This window comes from Sciurus vulgaris (genome assembly GCF_902686455.1).
Source record: "Sciurus vulgaris genome assembly, chromosome: 4".
Taxonomy (NCBI): domain Eukaryota; kingdom Metazoa; phylum Chordata; class Mammalia; order Rodentia; family Sciuridae; genus Sciurus; species Sciurus vulgaris.
Genome location: NC_136464.1, coordinates 30,970,518 through 30,991,383, shown reverse-complemented (window position 1 = coordinate 30,991,383; position 20,866 = coordinate 30,970,518). Strand labels below are relative to the sequence as shown.

At 41.7% G+C, this 20,866-nt stretch overlaps 1 protein-coding gene across 6 annotated transcripts in view; it reads right to left on the bottom strand.

The window, feature by feature from the left end:
* Positions 1-20,866, bottom strand: part of CRTAC1 (cartilage acidic protein 1) — a 135,274-nt gene that overhangs the window by 99,063 nt on the left and 15,345 nt on the right. For all 6 annotated transcript variants that reach the window (XM_079137837.1, XM_079137834.1, XM_079137833.1 and 3 more), the window contains exon 2: positions 18,318-18,517. In XM_079137837.1, coding sequence (XP_078993963.1) covers positions 18,318-18,517 — 200 coding nt within the window. The remainder of the gene's footprint in view (positions 1-18,317; positions 18,518-20,866) is intronic.

Genomic DNA, 20,866 nt, shown 5'->3' with positions numbered 1-20,866 from the left:
GGGGTAAAGAGACTGTGCCAGAGGCCCCTGTGGCTGGGGAAGGTGAGCCCACACAAAGTTCTTTGAGATTGGCCCACAAGGTGTTCAGGGTCACACGCATGTGGCATGCATGCACACACAGGCAACTGTTTCTCTACAGACATTAAAATTCCCTGTTCTTTGTTTATTGCCATCTCCCCATTAGAGCAGCAGTTCCAGGAGAGCAGGGACCATGTATACCTCTGTGTTTCTAGTGCTGAATACAGGATTGGGCAAACAGCAGGTGCCCAGCGAATGCTTGCTGAATGAGTGACTGTCAAGACTGAGTGTCAGCTCAGTGCTCCTCCTTCTTGGATCTAGGAACAGAACTCCTTACATTTGGGGTATCAATCCTTCCTTTTCCTTGGCTATACAGTTTCCTTGAACCACAAGGACAGGCATGTGGCCACCCGGAATCCTTTTCTTATAATTGGAACTTTCTCTGGTGGTTGGACTAGGAAGATTTATGCCTGGGATTGCTGGCAGTTTTGGTGCCAGACTCACAGAGAAAGATACTCTGAAATAATTAAGCTGACAGGCCAAGATACATATAGAGAGATGAGAAGCAGAAGCACAGAGAGAGGGATCCTGGCCGTGTTTGGTCTCTGTCTCCTGTCAGTCCTGACGTCCCCCTGCTGCCCCTGTGCCTGCTTTCTCAAGGCTCAGTTGATCAGGTCTTCTTTGAGTTACATAAGTTGCCCCTGTGTACCTCCACTACAGCCTTGTGTGTGGGGTGGCGGGGTGGGATAGTCATGGGTTAGTTCCTATTGCTATCAACAGTTCTGACTTATCCAATGTCTTAAGATGAGAACTGACCGGAAAGTAGCAGTCAGATTTTCGCCACCAGGTTTTGCTGAAAGATCTCATGGATAGATGCAGGGTGGGACAGTAAGAAGTGACGATGATGGCAGTGGTGGTAACTAATAGTTGAGGACTTTCCATGTGTCAAACACAGGCCCAAGCATTTTGTGTGCATTCATTTAACTGCTGTGATGGTTATTTTTGTGTCACCTTGAGTAGGTCACAGGGTGCCCAGATTAAACATTGTTTTTGAGTATGTCTGTGAAGGCACTTCCTGATGACAGCAGCACTTGGTTCTATGGATTTAGAGCAGCAGATCGCCCTCCTCAGGGTGGCTGCTTATCATCCCATCTATTGAGGGCCTGCATAGAACGAGAGGCAGGGGAAGGTGGAATTTGCCCTTCATTTCCTGTCTCTTTGCTGAGTTGGGACATCTCATTTTATCTTCTCCTGCCCTTGGACTGGGATTTCCACCATCAGCTTCCCTGGTCCTCAGGGCTTCAGACCCAGCAGAACTACACCACAGGCTTTCCTGGGTCTCTCAGCGCAGACGTGGGACTTCTTAGCTTCCATAATCTCTCTCTCTGTCTCTGTCTCTCTCTCTCTCCCCCCCACCCCCTTTCATTCTATTGTTTCTTTTCTCCTGTTGGTAAACCCCTAATACAGCTGCTACCCCAGTGGTAGGACGAAGGCTCAGAGAGGTTAGATAACATTCTAAGGTCCCACACCTAGAAAGAGGAGCTAGTTTCAACAGGCTTGTGACTTCATAATTTCACTCTACACCTTGTGTACCGTTCTTTTTTCTTTTTTTTCTTTTCCCATTCCTTTGTTCTCTCGTCCTTTTGGTCTTCAGTTTCTCCCTCTCTTCTTTCAATGACCCTTTTCTGGCTACTTTTAATCCCATTTTCATGGCAGTCCATAAGGATATATTTTAAGACTGTGGTTTTCAACTCTTTTCAAGTATGAAGATACCTTTTAATGTTAAAAAAAATCTCCATATAATGGTAGCTGTACTCACATCTATTGATAAAACGCCCATGCACAGATGGATTCTCAGATGCCTTATAATAACTCTGTGACCTCTAGGTTGGCATTCACTACTTTAAAATATATGGGAGAATCCATATAGCCATCCCTCTCACTGCTATCTGCTTGGTTTGTTACAATATAGGAAGGCTTATAAATGCTATTTCAGAGCTCTTTTCTTCACCCTCTGCCTTAAGGCTACTAATTTCTTCTGAAATGTGGTCTTTTTGTCCCTTCTTCAATATGTTTAATTATTTAAGAAGGCATGAACTATGATACTTACATTTTATATATCACCTCCTGATTATTCAGGAACTGATTAATTCATGGATTGCCCAAGCCATGTCCTTCTTTCTATCCCCATTTTTGTTTTATCATTCCACTTCTTATTAGCCTTTTTAAAAAAAAAAAAAAAAAAGTAAATGGACGGTGGGAATGAGAAATGATCCCGGTTACAAATTATGAATTCTGATGGAAGATTTGGTTGAAGGAAGGTAAAATTATTTCCCAAAGTAAGAATTTCTTTAATTCATCAGGCATATTGATTCTCTCCAAGCTCTGTGAAGGCAGGAATTGTACTCCTTCACTACCAACCTCCAGGGCTTGGCAAGGCACCTGGCACAGAGTAGCTTAATACAAAATATTGTTAAATGAATGAATAAGAGTTGACTAATATAATAAGGGTAAATAAACTTTCTTCTAGGTGGGACACTGATTTATAAGAAACTAAGTAAAATATAAGATAACTTATTTTAGGGTTGCATGCCTATAGATAACATAGAATAACAATGTTTAAATGGCTGTGTTAAAAATGAACAACAGTTAGGGAGGGGGGCAAGAATGGAGGAAGGAAGGACTGTATAGAGGGAAAAGAGGGGTGGGAGGGGTGGGGGGAAGGGAAAAAATAACAGAATGAATCAAACAATATTACCCTATGTAAATTTATGATTACACAAATGGTATGCCTTTACGCCATGTACAAACAGAGAAACAACATGTATCCCATTTGTCTACAATAAAAAAAATGAACAGAGGATATATATAGTTCTAATTTAAAAAAAAAACAAAACAAAAAAATGTCATATAGTGCCATGTTATAGAAGATGGCACAGAGAGACACAGAGGTTTCCAAGATAAAGGTTGGTTCAAGAAAACTCCTCCTGTTATATTAGGCATTAAATACACATAATCACCCTCAACACACTAACAATTGAGCACTTAGCATGTGTCCAGTACTTTGAGAAGCAATTTGTATACCGATTTCATTTGTCTTCACCATGACTTAGGAAGTATCTTATTGGATACCATCAAAAAGTTACCACATTCCCTTGAAATAATTAGCTCTCCTGATTTTTGAACCAAGAATAAACTTGACTTCTTTTTTACTTCTTAGCTTTTAAATTAAAGATTTATTTTCCTATGAAATGTTAGATGTGTTTGAAAGACTGGCTTAGATTTTAGATATGCCCGTGAAAACTTTGCGATATCTGTTATTTCACTAGCTCTTGCCTTTTGAAGTTAATGAATTGTCTGGAAAGAAAACTTTTATAATGAGACTTGCCAAACTTCCTAAATTGCAGAAGCAAAATGTTTGCATGTAGGGAAGTAGCAGGGGCAAGGACAGGGTCTCTGGACCTGTTCTGTGGCTCTGGTGCTGTCCAGGGCTCTGGTACTGAAATCTTAACCAACAAAATCCTAGATCAGTCACATGGAGCTATGACTGATGGGAGTTGGGAGAGTGATGCCTGATGCTACCACAGCTTACCAGAATAGGGAAGCAATGTTAAAAAAATCTAGAAGAACTGGAACTATAGCCCATCTTAATTGGAAGGGTTGAGGGAAAATGGCTAGCTGACTCCCTCCTCTCCCTTCTTTCATATTTTGCTGTAGCTTGGAGGGAAGAATAAGGATAACAGGTTACTGATAGAAAAAAATATTTAAAAAAGTGTAATTATGAAAAACATTATGGAAGTTCCTCAAAAATTTAAAAATAGAACTACCACATGATCCAGTAATCCCATAGTGGGTATGCATCCAAAGGAAATGAAATCAGTATGTTGAAGAGACATCTGCATGCTCGTGTTCACTGCAGCATTATTCATGATAGCCGAGAAAGGGACCCAAGTGTCCACCAATAGATGAATGGATAAAGAAGATGTGGGATGTATATGCAGGGAAATATTATTCAGCCTGAAAATCCTGTAATTTGTGACAACATGAATGGACCTTGAGGACATTATGCTGAGTGAAATACTGCATGATCTCACTTTTATGTGGAATCTAAAAATGTCAAACTCACACAAGCAGAGAGTAGAACAGAGGTTACCAGGGGCTGGGGTGGGGGAACTTGGGAAGATGATGGCCAAAGGGTACAAAATTTTAGTTAGGAGGAATAAGTTCAAGAGACCTATTGTACAGCATGGTGACTACAGTTAATAACAATGTATTGTGTTCTTGAAAATCTCTAGGAGCATAGATTTTTAAGTGACTTCACCACACGCCAAAAATAAGTTTGTGAAGTAATGCATATGTTAATTAGCTCAGTTTAGACATTCCACAATGGATACATATTTCAAAACATCATGTTGTGCATGATAAATATATACGATTTTAAAATTTCAATTAAAAACAGAAACAAGGCTGTTGTTTCTACAACCAGTTGGTGGTGCTTTTTGGGGAACTATACTGCTTCTCTGAGTTGTTAGAAAGGAATCAGGAAGAACCAGGAATGGAGGCTCAATGGTATTGTCAGTCCTTTGGGACTACTCAGTCAACAAATAATTATTGTGGTTTAATGAAAGGGAAATGAACACAGGGACCTCAGCTGCAACTGTGAAAGATCAAACTGAAGACATCATAGAGAAATTCCATAGCGGGAAGAAAAAGTCACATTACTACAACTTCAGATGAAATTTAGTGTTTATAAGAAACTGGAATATTCACTGGGGACATGACCCTGATAAGTGTACTGAACATGGGTAAGTATTTCATCTGGAGCACATTCAGCATTCTGCTCTGTGGTTTTCCTATATTCCTTATCTGTCTTATGACCAAGATGGCTTGAAGGAAGGGATCAGATTCCTGTATCTGCCAAAGCCCTGAGCACACAGCTATGCACATGGTAGGGAGGCATAGAATTTGCTTACTGAATTGATTGATGTTGCTCTCAAGGCTAAGGTCCTCAAATCAATCACTTCAAAGTGTAGCTAATGTTTATTATTTTCATTAGTTCTCTGACCTAAGAGCCTCCATCCATCCCTGAGACCCCTGCTTATTTCATTTCATTGAACACTGACTATGTGCTAGGCACTGTAGATACACAGAGAAAGTTCCTGCCTTTAGGGGTCTGCAATCTAATGAGAGAGAGAAATATGAAAAAGAATTATTGATCAGAATATATCATAATGTATACAGAATGTCTATTGCTTAACTGAATAACATTCTGATATTTTTTGGTTTAAGTTTCTTTCTAAATTCGATCTGTTGAGCAAAAACTCTTTCAGAAACAGGTTAACTTTAATAAGAGATTATCAAGTGCTTTTATATATATTCTTAAGAATCTTACCTCAGAGTAGATAGCTCCACCATCTCCTTTGAGACTTGACTATGCTCTGGTCTGCAACATGGGACTTGCTCTGGCTTGAAAAGGGGATACCTATGTCTGATTTTTACCATTTTGGTATCAGATAAGAAAAGGAGCTCTAGAGGAAAAGGAATGGGAGGAAGATTTATTGAGGGTATGCAAAAGTATTTCAGATTTGAATGAGAACTGCAGGAGACCCACAGATCTGGTGACCTCAGAGGCAAGAACCATGGCTTGATGTCCCCAAGATTCTAAATGTCATTTTCGTTCTTTCAGGTTCCTCCATGAATCAAGGGACAGGGCAGCTGGTATATGTGATAGGCCCCTACAACTGAAGATCTAAGAGCAAAGGGAGAGTTTTCCTTCTTATATTCAAGATAGAAGACTCAGATTAAGAGAATGATTGGGCAGTCCTAAGTCACAGGGAACCCTAGAATAATCTCTAGTTGCCAAAGGACTGCTCTGATTGGCAGCCCCACAGGATCTGATGATTGGAACATTCTCCAAAGGAGGAATATTCTTTCCAGGGTGGTGTGACCACCTAAACACAGATCCTGCCAGCAAACCCTGAGCAAGGAGCCCACCAAGGCAAAGCTGCTTTCCAGGAGAGCTCCCAGCTAGTGGAAATCCTCAACCTGCTTACTCATGGACAACATGCAGAGTAACTACAACACCAGCACATGTCAAAAGGTAGTGAGTCCATGACCTCATATGGTTATAAGCATTCTATAAACAACATGGGAAGAGGGCTGCCTAGTCACATGTGTGTAGTCCTGTTTTCTTGGTTGGCAAAGTCAAATGCCAGTGGTATTGGACAGTATTGTTTATACTGGCAACAGACTCTGATCTTGACTGTCTGATATTCCTCCAGAGAGGCTCTATCTGAGGGTCTTGCCTGCTTTCATGAGTGCATAGGGCTTACTGCACATGCTTCTATACACACACACATACACACTTCCATGTCTACCTCATGCCTAAATCTCCCCTGCTGTAGACTTCTAATTTGTAAGAAATTATTTGAAGCAGCTCTGAACAGGTCAGGGAGAAATTCTCTTAAATATTACTTCCTTAGGTTGTACTGAACCCCATGTCTTACTAGATAATAGAAAGAACCAAAGCATTGGGGATGCTGTGTCAAGTGACCTCTGTTTCCATTTGTATGAAGACCTCCAAAGAATCCTACCACTGTAGAACACATAAATTCCAGATAGAATATATTTGTAATGTATTACTGGGTTCACAAACTTAAGGGAAATCTCCAAGAACCATCCCACCCTCTGAAAAGTAAACCAAAATTAGATCTAACACCAGTAAGTGGTAAATAAATGGAAAAGTGGGGTCAAGAGCACTCTGAAGAGTATTACTAACCCTTGAGCTGGCAGCAAGGTGAGAACACTGAACCCCAGAATCCTACAGTAAGCCAGGATCCTTGGAAAGAGCTAGAGTGTATAGATTCTATAGAGCAGAATCCTTAGCCCTTCCTGGAGTTGTATACAAACCCTCTCTGGTAAAAATTATCTTCAGTTTAGGCTGCATAACTCCCACATTTCAAGAACAAACATAAGGAGTCAAACCACTCCAAATAAGCAGTAATAAAAACAACTAAGAACCGGGCACGGTGGTGCACACCTGTGTTCCCTGCAGCTTGGGAGGCTGAGGCAGGAGGCTTGCAAGTTCAAAGCCAGCCTCAGCAAAAGTGAGGCACTAAGCAACTCAGTGAGACCCTGCCTCTAAATAACATATGAAATAGGGCTGGGGATGTGGCTCAGTGGTCAAGTGCCCCTGAGTTCAATCCCCAGTACCTTCCCAGAAAACAAAACAAAACATATCAAAAAACAAAAAAAACAAAAAAAACAAAAAAAAAACAAAACTAAGAACACATTTGACCTCCAAGTAATGAAGATATTAGACTCATGAAATACAAAATATAACTGTGAGAAATGTTTAAAGAAAAAAAAAGCAGGAAACCACAACAAGTGAATAAGCAGTAAGATACTATCAGAAATTATTAAGAGAATCTTGGGGGTGGAAATAAGACCACATGAAACTCCTGGAAATGAAAAACAGTTTTTGAAATAAAAACTCAATAGTTTAGATACAATTGAATCAAGAATCAGGAAACTGGAAGATATAGCTGGAAAATTATTCTGAATGCAGCAGCATAGAGAGACAGGAGATGAAACAATATAAGAGAGGTTAAGAGATCTGGAAGCTGGAATGAGAAATCCTGACATATCTGAGTAGAATCCCAGAAGACAGTAAAGGAAGGGAAGATTTTTAAAAGATGAGGACTTGAGAACTACTCAGATCTGATGAGAGACATGAATCTTCAGATGCAGAAAGCACAAGGTGAGCTGAGAGACAGACAGAGAAAGAGAGAGAGAGAGAAATATCTATGCATATGGGAGGAACACCAAAATGCAGAAGATGAAAGAGACAAGAAATGGATCACCTGTAAAGGAGTGCCGTTATCAGTAATATGCATGACCAAAGCAACAGTAGCAGCCAGAACACTGGGCAACCGTCAGCATGAAATTTTGAAGATAGAAAAAATGATCTTTCAAGAATGGAGCTATAGTAGATTAAACAAAAACTGAAAGAGTTTATCATCATCCAGCATTCAGTAAAATAACACATCCAAAGAAGAAGAAACAAAATTACAGAAGATCTTTCTGAGATGTAGGAAGGAAAGCTGAACAAATAAATGATAAAACTGATGTAAATATAAAACACAGTCTTTATATAATAGAAATAATAATATCAACAATAATTATAACTGGTAGGGTTAGCAAAGAAAATAACTAAAATGTGTATGCCAAAAGGGGTGCTCAGAGTTAAAATGTACTGAAGTCCTTGTAGTGTTGTAGAAAGGGGTAAGATAATTTTAGAGTTTTAAAAGTTAAAGTGCATCATAAAACTTCAAAGCAAACCACAAAAAGAACAGATATAAAGGGCATAAACCCCAAATCAATACAGGCAAAAAAAATGAGACTTAAAAAACAAGAAGTTTCCTCCAGAAAAGTCCTTCGATTAATTTTTTAAAAAGTAAGAAAGGAAAAGAAAAGAAACAATGAAATGTAGATTGAAAAAATAATAATAAAAATTTCAGGGCTGGGGTTATAGCTCTGTGGTAGAGTGCCTAGCATGCATGAGGCACTGGGTTCAATCCTCAGCACTACATAAAAATAAATAAATAAAATAAAGGTATTGTGTCCACTAAAAAGACAAACAAACAAACAAAAAACCCAACGAAGCTAAACATAGAAAAGTTTTCATTAAATGGAAGCAGACTAAACTTAGCAAAAGCAAAGACATGGTCAAACAGTTGAAAAAACTTAAACTACATGTATGCTGCATATTAAAAAAACCCTGCAAAATGTAAGGACTTTGAAAAGCTCAACATGAAAGTATGTAAAAAGGTAGACCTGTTATGTTAGTCATCTTTCTGTCACTATAACAAATACCTGAGATAATCAATTTATAGGAGGAAAGGTTTATTTGGGTTCACAGTTTCGGAGTCCATGACTGGTTGGCCTGTCACTTTTGGGCCTGTGGTAAACATCACATCATAGTGGAAGCACCCAACTGAGGACAACCACTCACCCCATAGCCAGGACATGAAAAAAGGAGAGGGAGAGGGAGCAGCTGGGGTCCCACTTCCTTGAGAGGGCACATGCCCAGTGACTGGAAGACTCCCTCCTAGGCCCTCCCTCCTAAAGGTTTCATCACCTCCCAATAGTGCCCAACTGGGGGATCATGTGTGTAACATGTGGGCTTTGGAGAACATTTCAAATTCAAACTATTGAGCCTGTCAAATACTAGCCAAAAAGGCTAAATAACTATAAAAATATTGGACAAAACATATTTAGGGATGGGTAAGGTCACTTCATAATGATCACAGATCCACTCACCAGGAAAACACAAAAATGGTGAAGTTGCCCCAAATGTAACCTCCAAATATGTAACACAAAAATTGACAGAATCAACAGGGGGAAAAAATGGACCACCTTAGTGAGGATATTATAAAAAAAGCTTCTCGGTTATTAATAAGCCAAACAGGAAAAAAATTAATAAAGATTATGATTTAAACAACACATTAACAAGCTCAATTGAATGGGTGTATTCAGAATAGTACTATCACCTTTTAGCATTTCAATGACCCTAAGCAGATTTCTGGGTCTCAGTTTCCTCATCTGCAAAGTAGGGATAGCATTATGTACAACGTTTTCATCTAAGCTAACGACTTGATGGTAATAAGATTCACCATATTTTACACATCCCTAGGAAAGGAAACTACCAATTTAATGCAAACTGCCAAATGGAAGTCACATCTCAATTTCAAAGATATTAAAATGTAAAAACACTTGTGACTTAGGATCAATGAAATGCTGCTTATCTCAGGGACTGCCAAGTTGGTTAAAATGAGAAGATATAAGTAAAATACCAGACACATGTTGACTTCTGCTCTCTACCTCTTCAAAATTTGAGTCCACAAGGGTGAACATCACCCAGGGAGATCATGGTAAAATATGGAGCAGAAATGTTTGCTTTTGGCTTCTTCATATCCTTTTGTGTTTTTCTAGATACATGTACCTCAAAAATAACTTCTTCCTCAGAGGGAAAATTAAGACCGAGCCACAGCATCCTTGTAAGAAAGTGATAAAAAACCGCCTGCTCCCGGGTCAGTAGGACTGTGGAAGAGAAGGGTGTGCAGAAAAAAAAACACAAGAGAGGGAGGCTGGGGTCAGACCCGCCCCCCAGAGCCAAGGTGGGTCTGGGAGTGGGAGCCAAGTATGTTCTAGAGGGCAGAAGGAGGAGGCCCACGGGCAGGGCTGTGGAGGGTCCGCTCCAGCACTCGCCTGCCTGGGCCTGGGCCTTTGAAACCTTCAGTGGATCTCATGGGACTAAGAAGGCCTCTTCAGCCCATCACTCAAAAAATGGGGAGAAGAGAGGCTTCAGGGGGCGGTGACGGGAGACAGAGCACACATCTACTTTCTGAATGGATGAAAAATTCAGTTTACTAAAAGTAGCTTTGCAGTTTTCAGCAGAGGCAATTTTAGTGTCTTAATTATATTACTATTTTTGAATGGCTTTTTATAAAAACTCTTCACTTTTTTTCAATGAAAATCAGGTTTATTTTTTGTTAAAATGCCTTTAAAAAAATAAATGTAGAAACAAACAAATGACAACAAATAAGCCTAAAATGATCTTTAACCTAGAGAGGTCTTTGTCCCTTGTTAAACATTCTTGAGCAATCTGTCCTTCTGAGGCCACCCAAACACCCTCTTCCAGGTCTTTGTGATGCCTAGCCATAAGTGCTCTGGACCACCTCTGATCTCTGACCTCCAGAAATGCCTGCATCTATGGGGTAGGACGGGTCAGTTAGGACCTCACCCAGATTGGTTGTGTTTGTCCTACCAAGGACAATGAAATCTTTAAAAGCTCTGAATTCCCTCTCTCTAGCTCCAACCACCCACAGCACTGGATGTCAAATTGAGTTGCAGGTTGAATTAATTTGGAGGGTCAGCAAGGAATAAAATGAGCTTTTTTTTCTTTTCAAATCTGCACATGTTCTTATGAAGAGGATTGACACTGATTTAGAAAAAAATCATTTGTTGGTGAAATACATTTTATTGTGAAATTATAAAAAATAGTGCTGTTAAAATTCTCTGGGGTAATGGTCATCACCTTTCTGAAAAATGACACCAAACCCTGACCTTTCACCTATTATATTTGTTTTCTACAGCAGCTATGAAAAATCACCACAAACTGACTGGCTTAAAACAGTACAAACTGATTATCTTACAGTTGGGAGGCTGACGTGGATCACACTGGACTGAAACCAACATTGGCAGGGTTGCATTCCCTTTGGGAAACTCTGGGGTAAATCTCCTTCTTACCTTTTCCAGCCTCTAGAGGCCCCCACATCTCCTAAGTCTCAGCCTCTCCCTCCATCTTCAATGCCAGGAAGGGAGAGTTGAGTCCTCACAAGGTCTTCCTCGCCTCCTCTTCTGTCTCTCCTTTTCCACTCTTAAGGACCCTGGGATTACACAGGGCCCACTCAGATAATCCAGGATAAACTCCCCCTCTCAAAGTCATTAACTTGATTTTATCTACTAAGTCTTTTCTGCCAAGTAAAATAATATATTCCCCAGTTCCAGGAATTAGAAGGTGGCCATTATTCTACTTACCATACCTGGGGTAATGAAGACACAAGACCTCAGACCTGTGAGCTAGCCAGGGAAATCTAATTTAGGGGAAGGGGACAGAGGCAGAATTTTGGGTCCTAGATTTGGACTGCCCAGGGCTGGGGAGAAAGAGGTATGCGTGCAGCAGTGAGATATCTCTGGTAAGCCCGCCATGCACTGCTGAGTGACCTTTTTAGGAACGTTTTAAGAATGGGTTAATAAGCCTTGGCTTCTGTTCCAACTTGTGTCTTGTTAGTATTCAAACTCAGGGGCAGTCTACGCTGAACCACAGAAGAAGAATTGGTACCTGCAATCTTTTTTCCATGATACCGATGACAATGAATCTCAGGGTTAAGGGTGACCCATTTAAGAAACATATTTTTGCAGAGGAGGCTTTAGAGGAAGTCCTTTTTGCAGTTTGAATTAGAAAGTATTGAAGTTCCTGGATTCAGTTTTTAACATCAGCAGCTTCTTTTACAGATGGAGAATAGCCCCTTCTTTTCCTTCTTGGAATCATTCAATCTAAACTGATAAAGTTCAGACCCTGGAACATATGTAGCTGTACACACAGTAGGTGCTGAAACAGCCATTGAATTGAATAATCCCCAAACTGATCTTTTATTTTTAGTTTCTGAATCAATAGAAAAAGATTGAAATTGAAAACAATTTGGTGATACCTATTAAGACTGAAAACATACATATCCTTGATCCAGCATTTCTACTTATTGGTATCTATCCTAGAGGAAAATTGGTGTATGTGTGTAAGGCTGTGCAATCAGTGCAGCATTGTTTGCAATGGTCACAGATTAGAAACCGCTTACATGTCACTCACTTGAGGAATAGCAAAATATATACAGCACATCCACACTAAGCAACGACAAAAAAAGCTTGATCTATATGCTTAAACATATTAAACACTGAAAAACAAATGAAAACAATATGTATCAGTGTGATTCCTACAAAAATTACATATCTTGTTATATATATGTACTATATATACATATCATGGAAATTTATGTAACAGAATCCCTCTCTCCATATCTTTATCTATTTCTGGAACCATAAACACCAAACCGAAAACAATTATTCTTCCAAGAGGAGTCGGATAGACTTGGAGTAGGGGTCTAAGGATGGGAAAGGTAAATTTTTATCTCCATCTATATTGTGTAATTTTCTTGCAATAAGTTTTATATTTAAGTGTAATTAAAAGTAAAATGTTTTAAGTTAAAAAAGAAAAACTGAAGTAATGTAACATTTTAAGATAATGTCGAAATCGATGATCAAATCTATTTAATTTTTTTAACAAAGCAACAAAAAGAAAAGCTCAAAAATATTTATTCCCATTTGTTAAAAGCATGTGATTGTATCTATGTATATATTTAGATATACAACATATATCTAAATACATTTATATACATATTTATACCTATCTACCTTTCTATACATAATGTGTGCATTCATATATATACTACATGTATCTATCTATAGTTATAATAACATGTATAAATGCTGCCTTAGTTAAATCATAGCAAAAAGTCCTATTCTTTATCATTGTTCTTATTATTTTAGTGGCAAAATATTTTCTATATGATCATGATTAATCTGGTAATTGAATAGAGTTTGCCTTGTAAACAATTCAATTAACTTTAGTAAATTAAAAAAGTTCCCTGACATAGTTGCAAAATTAAGAGGGAAAAAACCCCAGCCTTACGATATGTAACATCCCTTTAAATGAAACCCTTCCAAGTGTGAAGAATGCGTTAAGGTTTTATCAAATGAATGCTCTTTGTGTAGAAAAACCGATCTAAATCGTGATTTAAACTTTACAACAACTACCATCTTTCCATTTGAGCAGACTCCTGTTGGAGTCTGAGAGGGCAGGGGGGTTATCTCAGACCTCCAGGGATATCCCGGGAAACAAAGCTGCTCTGTAGGAATTGTGGTAAGATTGACACCAACAGGAATTCCTTTCCAGACTCTGTGAGACTGTGAGGCTGTAGATCGGGTGTTGAGTTCCACTGAGCAAAGGGGAGGCCACTGGGCTTTCCATTTACCCAGGGAACCATTCCTGAAGATCCTCAATGGTTTGTGCGTGCGTGGCAGTCTCTGGGGGTGATCAAATCCAACCCTCACCCCGGCGGGGAGGCGGCTGTACACAGACCGCAATCATGCACCTGCCGCTTAACAGATAAGCCCTCCAAATGCGGAGGCACTCGCCCAGCTGTGGCGGAGGAGCCGAGCGAGCCGGCCCATTCCCTCCCCCTTCCCCGCAGAACAAAGGGCGGTCATTTTCTGCTCCTCCCAGAGTCAGAGGCACGAACACGCCTTCCATCACAATTAACTCAAGAATCCGAAACACAACACAAACCCACCGCAACATGCTCAAAATCAATGCCGTCAATATCCAGAACGAGAATACCAAAAAAGCAAAACAAAACAAACCTATTCAAAGAGTAAATACTCAAAGCAACAGGGCTTGAGTCAGACACACTGCAAGGTCAACCAATCCAAGCCAAGTTCAAGTACTGGGCGCCTTATAAACTGAAGAGCTGGCCATTATCCCAGGGGTTGCAAAGGTAAGTGACTTCAGGGGGCCAGGTAATGGAAAGATCTATAAGATAATAGAAGGAGGGCCTGTCATGAGCAGGACTGCAGGTGCCCCACATAAAGGCATTCAAATTCAATTTTTTAAAATTTCAACTCCTGCGACATGATTCTTAAACAGAATCTACAATCAGAGAAAGACACAGAGTTAAATATGGGTGCAGGGTGAAGGAAACAAGAATAAGAGTCAAAATCAGAAATGCTGCCAAGGAGTTCATGTGGGATGAAAGGCAGGGCAGTGATCCTAGCTGTCATTATTTGAAAGGATGGTGACCACTTGGTTTTTATCTTCAAAGGCAAGAGCAAAACAAAAGCTGAAAGAAATGGCTGATTAAGCTCTAATATGAGGGATTCAGAGGAGTCAAATCAGTTTTTGACATAAGTAACTATTGAGTTGGATCACAAAATGATTGCACACATTTCCTTGGATGGCTCTCTGTAAATGGAGCTTCCAAATACTGTAGGTGCGGCCTTATTGGAAGGCAAGAGGTGGGACAAATGACCTCCCAAGGTCCTGATTTAAATATGTCTGTAGAGTCAACTCTTGGTTATCCAGCCCTAAGGAGGAGACAGTGACAAATCATCCTAAGCCGAAGATAATAAAAAGTTATATTTGCCTTTGGAATGTATTTTGGTACTTAAATTAGAACGTGTCTGTCTGATGCTCTGAGAATTCACAATGCTTCACAACAGCCACAAAGAAACCCTGACCTGGGGCTGGGAGGCTGCCCGATTTTGCCATCCTGTCCTCCGTGTAACCCTTATCCTTTGCTGAGGACGAGCAACAAATGCTAGCTTTCAGAATAACCCCCAGAAGCTCAAGCTTTGTCAGACAGAAGCTGCCTGTCACAACCCTTCCCTTGGGAAAGAGACTGGGGTCTTTCTCCCTGTCACATCCAGGAATAGTGCTGGTTGATCTAGTTCTTATTTCCAGAGGACAACTCCAAAGTCCTACAGGATCCATAGTAAGGAGCAAGCTAGAAAAGGGTTAGACATCTACTCTAAATTCACTACCAATGATGATCTAGTTTCTCTACCACAGAGGACACAAAAGCAAATGTCTTGAGTTCCTTGGAAGAGAAAGAGAAAAAAGGCTTCATCAAAGAGGAAGATGAAATGCATGCTTAGAAAGGAAGAAGCTGCAGGTAATGTGGAAGGAAGCCCTGCACATCAGTGAATGGGTGGGATGGAGACCCACACTTGAAGTCACATTTGCTCTGTGACTGACCTCAGCAAATGGTTTATGGGGGCATAGTGCATTGTCTTTGACCTGGAAAGGAAAAGGAGACACTGAAAATTCTGCCATCAAATGGTTCTGCTTCTTCCCAAAGAGACGTAGGCCAGGACCTGCCTGGGGCCAGACCTTCTCTGCTAGATCAGTTCTTTGCAGCTGAAAGATCAACCATGAGGAGGGCAGTGAAGTCGGAGAGATGCCAAGGAAAGGGGCAGGATGATGAAGAAATGAGAAAAGGAAGCTTCCAGAGGCTCTTGCTTTTCCTTAGGGGGCATGTTCAGCTCTCCAGGCCCTTTCTGCACCTCCCTTTGTAACCCTGGGAAAAAAGTGAGCAACCGAGCAGGAAAAACCCGAAGGCCTCCTGAAGTGGCTGGGGAGAGGGAGTGCCAGGCTGTGTGAACCAGGCCCTGTGGCTTCGCAGCATGGGTGGACACAAGTTACTGAAATCGGAGACACCTGGGTAGACAGTGAGAGACATTCCATGTGCTGGGCCCTGTAGCTCCTTCTGGGTGTTCCAGAAGGAAGGGAAAAGAGGGCGAGGAGACCTTCTGTTAACATCTCAGGTCTTGTTTTTCCCATATTGGTTTGTGGGAATACAAGATCATACCATCAACCAAGATGAAAGGACAGCATGTTCATAATAGTAGCTTGGGGGGTTGGGGTGAGCATGCACTGGAGGAGAGGAATGGGTGCTGCTGTTTTCTGTCTTTTTTCCCCAGGGTCTACCAGGGGGAGGCTGGGGTCACGCAGCAGGGGGCAGGGCCAACGAGAACATCTCAGAAGTACATCAAAGTCCTTTAACTGGAGACTTTGGCAGGGTGGTGCATGGCTCTGGGAGCCTGGCTGGGCAGACTTGGCCAGGAGGGCTTGTCCTTGGTTTAGAGATGGATTGGGTAGTTACAGGGCAGAGCACAGGACAGCAGCTCTGCCCGCGACTCTGTTTCGCTCACCTGGGGTGAAAAGGGTTGCTACCATATTCCTGTTTCCCTTTTTCCTATCAAAATCTGCTTTTTAGTTTTTCCATCTGAAATACCAGAACTGAACTGTCCAGCCTAAATGTGGCTATTTAACTAAAATTAAATCAAATTAAAAATTCAGTTCTTTGATGGCATGAGCCAGATTTCAAGTGGTTCATAGCAACATGTGACTAATGGACACCATGCAGGGCAGCACCAGTGGGGAACAGTTATGTCTTCCCAAGAAGTTCTACAGGATGGCACACTCTTTAGAAGGTTTACAGTCCAGTACGGCTCCTCTCCACAGCATAGAAGAAATGAATAGTGAAAGAAGAAATATACTTAATAAAAGAACTGTCCTATATATCATCACTACTGATCCTCATGACCACCCTGTGAGATAGGTGGGTAGACTTCAATATGCTCATCTTATAGATGAAGATGAGTTAAATGGGTTCTCAAGGTTCACAACACTGGGTTAAGTATGGTTAAAATTAAAACTGGGTCTTCTGCTGAGCAGGGTGATGCACATTGGTAATCCCAGCAACTCGGGAGGCTGAAACAGGAGGATCACAAATTCCAAGGCCAGCCTCAGCAACTTAGTGAGGTCCTGTCTCAAAACAAAATTTAAAAAGGGCTGGAGATGTAGCTCAGTGATAGAGTGCCCCTGGGTTCAATTTCTAGTACTTAAATAAATAAATAAGAATTTTTAAAGAAATAACACCAGGTCTTCCATTTCCAAGGTCATGCTTTTTACTGTTACCTGCAACTGCTACAAATAATATTACCTGCTGGTACTTTGTTCAGTTCCTCCATAAAAGCTCAGACCTCCCAGAATGAGGCAGAGAGGCCCCTGTAGTGTTTTTATTGATTGACTGATTTTTGAAGTGATAACTAAACTTTGTACAGTGCAGCTTGGCAACTCAAGAGTTAGCCAGCCTTAAGGTTCAAGTCCTGACTCATCCCACTTACTATTTATTTACTTGACAGAGAGCAAGCTGCTTACTGTCTCTGAACCTCAATTTCCTCTTCTCTAAATGGGGATGACAGTGTTGTCAGGATGATGAAATAACACAAGGCATGCAAAATAAGATGATGGACAGGGCCTGGCACATAGTAGTGTTCAATAAATAATAATTACCAATGGGGTTTGGCAGAATTGACAATGCACTGTCATGTGCAATAGCCTTTTGAAGCTTCAGGACAGGTCATTACAGCTACCTGCCTGCCCCCCTTTTTATAGAACGTGCATTTGAATCAATGAATAAGGTACTAACTCAAGATCATGTAACTAGAAAGTTGTACACCTAGGGCTCTCTCTCAAGCTATTTGAGCTCCAAGTCTATGTGTTTCTTACAAACAAGGTTACTTTTTCACGAGAGAAAGAAGCAGTGGGCCCCAAGGCATGGTGAAAGGAGGTTTAACTATGCCACTTGATTTCCATCTTCTCCTCTTTGAAATGGGCAATTGTTTTCTTATTTTTATGTAAATTTTATAGCGCTGGGCATCTCCTCCTACCTGGCTATCACCTTTAAGCCCCTCCTATGTACAGTTCCTACAGTGCCCCGGGAAGCATGTAATTCCTGTATGACCAAGGAGCCATAAATATGACGAGAAGAGAGGGCCTTGAAGCCCTTTGTGCATCAATCATGAAACCTGTGCATCAAACAGCCTCCATCCACACTGCCGTCTGTCCCCACTTCCTGCTGTGGCAAAGGGCAAGGTCATAGCATCCCCCACCCAGGCCGACCCAGCCAGGCTGTGCTTGAGCTGCAGAGGATCACAGGGTGATGAGTAAGAATGTGTGTTGTCACAAGTCACTGGGTTTTGGAGTTATTTGTTACACAGTCATATCACAGCAAAAGCCAGCTAATAGATCTGTCACACTCCAGGTGGGAGGCACTTACCCTGCCACAACGATCTCGAAGTCCCCATCGTGGTCCACATCAGTGACAGCCACACCGTAGTTGAGCTGAGTGGGGTTGCTGTCATAGTCAGGAGGTAGAACCGAGTTGGTGACTGCAGTGAACATGGGTTCAGCACGCTGAGACCCCTCAGTGGGGGGCAGAAACCACAGCAGTAATGGGAACAGTAACATCCTGAACACCTGAAACCAAAAGTTATGAACACTACTGAAAGATCCTGAAGCCAAAGAATCCCAGGAACACCCAATCCCAGGTCAGCCCAGAAGTGCCTTCCTCTGCTGGGGCTGTAGCTCAGTGGTAGAGCTCTTGTCTAGCATTGCGTGATGCCCTGGGTTCAATCCCTAGTACCACACACACACACACACACACACACACAAGAATAAGAAGTGCCTTTCTCCCCTCTCAGGCCGTGCTAGTCCCCAAGCCTTTACTGACCTTTCTCCACCATGGCAACCTGCCCCCATCACAGAGGAGCACCTTGTCTTGTTCTGCTTTCTCTTTGTATAGTGCCTATCACTGTAAAACAGACAGTATAATTTACTTACACGTTACACTTATTTACTGTCTTCCTCTGCTAGAATATAAGCTCTGCTTGAGCAAGGAACTTTGTCTATTTTATATGTACCAAGCCAAGGGCAGGGTTCATAGTAGGCAACCAATATGTATTCGAGGAAGGAAAGAAGGAGGGAAAAAAGGAAGGAAGGAAGGAAGGAAGGAAATATACACAAGGCATCTTCCACACTCTGGGAGAAATATTGAAAGAATGCAGAAAATAACCTCTCTCAAACAGTGCAGAGGTGTGGGTAAGACCCCCTTGAGTATCCAGCCCTAGAACAGCAGAGGCAGTGGATTGTCTTCCTGTGGGGCTGTGGGACACACTTCAAAAGTAGCCTGGGGGAATCTGTGACTTGCAAGTTCCCTGAGCCAAGATCCCTCCTGAAGGCAGCTGGCCATTGCCTCCAGACCCAGAAGCAGCCAGTCAGGGGATGCATTCCAGCAAGGTCTGGCGGGTAGCACATCATTCACTTGGAGAAATTAAACCATTGCGTGCGTGTTTTATTATAAATTAATTATGTATAATGCATTGTATAATTCATTATTATATCTCTAACATAACTCAGGGTGTTGCCAAGCAGCCTGGGGCCATGGGAGCTGGTGGCACTCACCCAGGAGACAGATGAGAATGGTCTGGGAGGTGGAGGACTCCACCCTCTCTGAGCATGAGCAAGGGAGGCGCTTAGAATACTACAGATGGCACCACCCTGAGACTCTGCCCGCAGGCCTCAGAGAGTGTTCCAAAAGCTTGCTGGGACATCTCACAGAGCCTGTACCAGTCCAGTCCTGCCAGGCAAAGTGTATCTTCCGGCCTTCAGAAGGCAGCAGACCTCTTCCTGATGGGACTTTTGCTGCTGGTTCCACAGTGTATCTGGCAGCTGAGAACAAGGTTGACTGAGGCTGATGTCTTAATGAGGGAAGAGCAAGGAAGATCTGAAGACTATCTCCCCACACGGAGACAGATGCTCCTGCCAGTAAATGAGCTTGCTCCAGGTCAAAGGCTCAGAGACAAAAATGAATGGCCCAGGTGCTGCCTTCAGAGCCAAACAGGATTGGGAAACCTCCCTGGTGCCACCCTGGAGGAGAGGCTGGAGAGCAACCTGGGGCAGGGCTCCAAGTGCAGGGCCGAAACTGCCCAGTGAGCCCTCCTGGGAAGAGGTCTTGTGGGATGTTCAGCGGGGCAGGTTGGGTGTTGCACTACCAGATCTGAGTTTCAAATGACAGAGACTTCTGAATGAGATAGAAGCTTCTATTGGTCTATCTAATCACTAAAAGCAAATGTATCACCATAGGAGCTCTGTAACTTGGCAGGGAGAAGTTTGATTGAATAAGGGAAACTCATAACTGGATAATGAGTGGCTTGGGGGTGGCGGAAGATAAAGAGTACTTAATAACCTGTGTAGACATGATGAAATGCAGCACGGATTCAAAAGTCACTGGACTTTTCAAGTTATGACTTCTATGGAAGGGACAGCAAATGAGTTTCAACTTGAGGACCAAACCCAACAGATCAACGGAGGCTGGAAAGAGTTCTCAGCTTATAACATCTGCATTGGGTATGCCTTCCAAAAGCAAGTTAGTTCCTTCCAAGCAGCAGACCTGTAATTTGGGTCACTGCCACCAGGCATCAGGTCCTGTTAACGTAATACAAGCCTGACTGGTAGAAATATTTTAATAAAGGATGTGAGGGGCAAGAACTGTAATCCAGCCTCTTGCTTTTTACCTGTTCTCTGGAAAGTAAAGCTTTTAATGAAAGGAGCTAAGTGGGAAAAAAAGAAAACTATTTTGTGTTATTCATCTCCAGATAAATAACTAAAGCAAGATGAAAAAGAAACAGTGTACCTCTGGGTCAACCACTATTTTGTTGGTGATCTTGAACGAGTCACAACCTTTTAGTGTCCTAGGGTTCTTCTCCAAAATGAAGGCTTGCAGATCTCTAAAGGTCCTTCCTGATTCTAACATTCTGTGATGGATTA